The 4,534-nt window shown below is 47.1% G+C and overlaps 1 protein-coding gene across 4 annotated transcripts in view; it reads left to right on the top strand.

The window, feature by feature from the left end:
- Positions 1-4,534, top strand: part of col4a4 (collagen, type IV, alpha 4) — a 31,238-nt gene that overhangs the window by 2,206 nt on the left and 24,498 nt on the right. For all 4 annotated transcript variants that reach the window (XM_037122125.1, XM_037122134.1, XM_037122140.1 and 1 more), the window contains exon 4: positions 3,618-3,689. In XM_037122125.1, coding sequence (XP_036978020.1) covers positions 3,618-3,689 — 72 coding nt within the window. The remainder of the gene's footprint in view (positions 1-3,617; positions 3,690-4,534) is intronic.

Here is a 4,534-nt window from a genome sequence, read left to right as displayed (position 1 = left end):
TATCAGTAATCAGCAGGTGTTACTGCAGTTCAGGTGTGCTGTAATGAGCTCTCTGCTGTCCAATCAGAGGAGAGCTGAGTGCTCATTGGCTGTTGACTGCTTGACTCTGATGCTTTTGTGATGTTGATCAGTGTTATTGATCCTACTGCTCATTGTAAAGTTACACATGCTGAAATAAACAGCAACTTTTTGCAACATTTAGCAACAAACCAAGTTTAAAAAACATCTTTTAATCTTACTTTTGACCAGATGCACAGCAAAGTCTGTGAACTTTGTGATATTTACTTCTCTTCTAAAAATATAAAGTCAGTGTTGAATCTAAATGTCACGGGTGAAACAAAATATTTGGCTAATATGTAAATTCACACTGCCTGTCACCTCCTCGTTGACAACTTCAGGTCAGCCATGTCCACTTCAGCTTTAGCTCCGCTTATTCTGAGAATGGATGGAGAACAAATCCACTGAAGACATGGAGGTTCCTTCCAGTTCAAATCTCCAGGCAGTTGTTAGTGCAGACAGCTCTGACCTGACCTGTCCAGCAGCTTGTAGCATGAGATTTGTCATGAGTTGTGGGAGTGGAACAGGTTTTTCAACACTGGACTAATGAAGGGTCTGTCAATCTCTATGTTGGACATTCATCAAGTTGAAAGATGAGCTGAGTCTTTATTGACGGAACCGAACATGACAGAACCCCCACACCGTTTCATCGTGGCTCACCGGGTTCAGCTGATTTACAGGTTCAGGTGGGACTGACCTGCAGGTGGAGGCAGAGTTCCTCTGGCGTTCCTCAGGGAGCACACCTCGGTCCTCAGACGGTGTTTTCATTTACATGACTATTGAAACACAAGTGATAGAAAAGAATCAAACTGTGGATTGATGGACAGCTGGAGGACAGCTGGAGGACAGATGGGGGACAGATGGAGGATAGAGGGACTGACGGAAGGTGGAGGACAGAGGGATGATGTCAAACTGATTCAGGATGGACCGATGGAGTAGTGTTGACCCTGTAGAGGTGCAGAAACGTTTCTCTCCTTCCTGTCGGGGTCGTCAGGTTCAGTCTGTCTGTGAACAGCAGTGCCATCGGCCAATCACCTGCTGCGCTGCCAGCTCAGCCAATCAGTAACAGTATGGTGTCCATGATGGAGGGATGATGGAGGATGATGGAAAGATGATGGAGGATGAATGGATGTTAGGAGCTGGTGTGAGGTGGAGGATGGAGGACTGATGGAGGACTGATGGAGGCTGGTGTAGACGGTACAGAACAGAGTTGTGACAGCAGATGGAGGGATGATGGAGGATAAACGGAGGACTGATGGAGGGAGGATGGTGTGAGTGCAAACTTCCAGGACAAAGTCGTGACAGCAGATAGAGAGCGATAGAGCCACATTCCTGCTGCTGATAGCCACGCCTGACTAACCTCGTTTACACAACGCTGCAGGAATGTGGCTGCTACACAAACACTGCTGCATGCTGGGAAACTCTCCGTCTGGGGCCCACTGAGAAAAAAAAAACACTCAGTGTATCAACAGGGACCCTCGTGTGGGATGGATGGAGGGGGACAGTCGCTGTCAGGACCTTTTAACAGCTTCTCTACCTGATGCTGACGCCACAGCTCCATCACCTGAACGCCATCGTCATCAACACCACCCTGAAAAATGAATTTACATAAAAGTGGATCTTTGTCACAGAAGACACATTGATGTTATCAACTGCTATGGTTTTAACTGATTATTAGTAATTGAGGGATATCAATCACCAATAAGATAAAGAGATGTCATCAAGCCCAAAAGCTTTATTCATACTGAAGGTACAAACAATAGTTCACTCAAATAAGTTGCAGATACGTTGATGACGAGGGAATGTTTTAATGATTTAATGTTTTATACACTCTATATTTAGTCATGTTGGCTGACGTCCCCCCTCAGAAGGTTAAAATGACCAACGCACCTCTACCTTTTAGAAAATGACCGATTCTTCTGGGTTTGGAAAATGTTAAAGACATTAACAATAATGTGCATGTCTCAGCACAGTGAGGGTCCAGACTGGCTGGGATTTGCTGGAGAACCAGATCCTTAAAGCCACAGGACAGTCGTGTTTACACTGGAGGCAGGAGGGAGATGTTAACCAGTTCAGTGTGCACAGACCAGCTGACCGGCTCATGTGTTTTAAAACATCATCAGGGATGTTATCAGGCCCAGCAGCTTCACCCACACCAGTTTTCCATGTTTTCTTTTGGCATGTTTGCCAACTTAACAGTCAACAAAGAAACACAGTCAACAGTATGAGGCAGACGTGATGCCTTCATGGGTATGAAGCTGCGTGGAGGATGGAGCAAATCTGCATCACACGAGACATCAATCAAAACGTAACTGTGCTGTATCTGGATAAATCCTCGGTGATGTCTGAGGTCGGGAGTTTCTGTAGGTTCCGTCTCTGCTTTATTATATTCATGAATACTAAATTCTTTGCTGTATTGTAGTGGAGGAGGGAGAGAATCATAGAGAGAGAGAGAGTTTTGGGTGGAACACAGATTTACTGAATCGCACGTGTTTTCTCACCAGCGCACATCAGAGACACGTGCAGTGAGCTTTACATGAACAAACATGTGTTTTGGCATTTTGGGTTGCTCTGAATTTGAAGCTCTGATGGTTTCATTCATATCAGATCACATCTGTCCGCATTCAGACTGTTCAAAGAGTGTGAGGGTCTGAAAAATGGAGCACGATTGTCACTGAGGTTATCTGATAAACACACACACAGAATCAGCTGTCTGCTTCCTGGGAATCTCAGAGATGTTGTCTGTCTGTCTCGGCTTGCTGTTTACATTCCTCTCTGTCTGAACAGAGAATACACCATAAAATCAAAACACACCCAAAAACACAAAACTCTCTGTGCTGCAGTCTGAACGTCTGTTCATGTAGTCCACCTCTGAACTGGTGCAGGTGATGACAGCTGCAGGCTGCAGTGGCAGCTCAGATGTTCTTCACAAGGTGTTCCCCGGCCTGATGGGAAACACCTCGACTGCACCTGCAGATTGTGCTCATGAACTCATGAACAGATTGCAGCAGGCAGCTCACAGTCAGCCGCCGACAGGTTCCTCCATTTTTTCCGACTTTCTGAAACCGTCGAGTTGAGCTCCAGGAGTTTGTGTCGACCGATGCCACTTCAGCTTCTTTTCCCACCAGTGAGATCACATTCCACATCTCTGGAACCAGATGATTACCTGGGGTCAGCATGCCAGAGCTGCCCACCTACACCTCCCTCTTACTTAGTAACAGCAATGTTCTGACCCCTGGGCTGATCCCTGAAGGAATGACATAGATGCAAACATCTGGGCCACCATGTTCTCACCAATGACCTCAGCTGATCCGGACGGGGCAGCTGACTTCTAAGGTTCTGCAATCACTGCAGTCAGAACCTTCAACTGGAACCAGTTTGAACCGGGGGAATAGATCAGGAGCTCCCGGGGTCATGACGGTGTCACCACCAGGCCGATCGTAACTCTGTGTATTGATTAGCAATCAAAATGTTATTGTTAGAACGATGTCATGATCATTTCATATTGATGATGTCATTCTGATGTCACAGTGATGATAATGTTGTATCTTGGTTTCTAGGGTGACGAGTCGGAGCCGTGCGCCGGTCGCGACTGTTCCAACTGTCAATGTTTTCCAGCCAAAGGAGCGAGGGTAAGATTCCACATGCTCACACAGCAGCCAATCAGAGCCCAGCTGCATCGTGACATCATCACAGCTGCACGCACTTTCCTCTCTTAACAGACCTGTGACACCTTCAGTGTCCACTCATAAACCAGTCAAACCCTGTGAACACACACACACACACACACACACACAGTAATAATGAGCTGCTGGATGGAGGAGTGACAGAGAGGAATCTATTGGTGCTAAATTAGCAGCTGTTTACCTTAAACTGACTCAGCAAATTCCACACACACACAAACAAACAGTTTCACTCCTCTCCCTCCCGAAGATCCTGCATCAGTAACATCTTCGAGATCTCTTTACCCACAGTGTGGTCCAGATGTTTCTGTCCACAGCCACAGTGTGGTCCAGATGTTTCTGTCCACAGCCACAGTGTGGTCCAGATGTTTCTGTCCACAGCCACAGTGTGGTCCAGATGTTTCTGTCCACAGCCACAGTGTGGTCCAGATGTTTCTGTCCACAGCCACAGTGTGGTCCAGATGTTTCTGTCCACAGCCACAGTGTGGTCCAGATGTTTCTGTCCACAGCCACAGTGTGGTCCAGATGTTTCTGTCCACAGCCACAGTGTGGTCCAGATGTTTCTGTCCACAGCCACAGTGTGGTCCAGATGTTTCTGTCCACAGCCACAGTGTGGTCCAGATGTTTCTGTCCACAGCCACAGTGTGGTCCAGATGTTTCTGTCCACAGCCACAGTGTGGTCCAGATGTTTCTGTCCACAGCCACAGTGTGGTCCAGATGTTTCTGTCCACAGCCACAGTGTGGTCCAGATGTTTCTGTCCACAGCTACAGTGGGTCAAGATGTTTCTGTGTGG

Source organism: Acanthopagrus latus, chromosome 2, assembly GCF_904848185.1.
Source record: "Acanthopagrus latus isolate v.2019 chromosome 2, fAcaLat1.1, whole genome shotgun sequence".
In the NCBI taxonomy this organism is placed as follows: domain Eukaryota; kingdom Metazoa; phylum Chordata; class Actinopteri; order Spariformes; family Sparidae; genus Acanthopagrus; species Acanthopagrus latus.
Note: the sequence above shows the minus strand (reverse complement) of the source record. Positions and strands in the feature narration are given on the sequence as shown.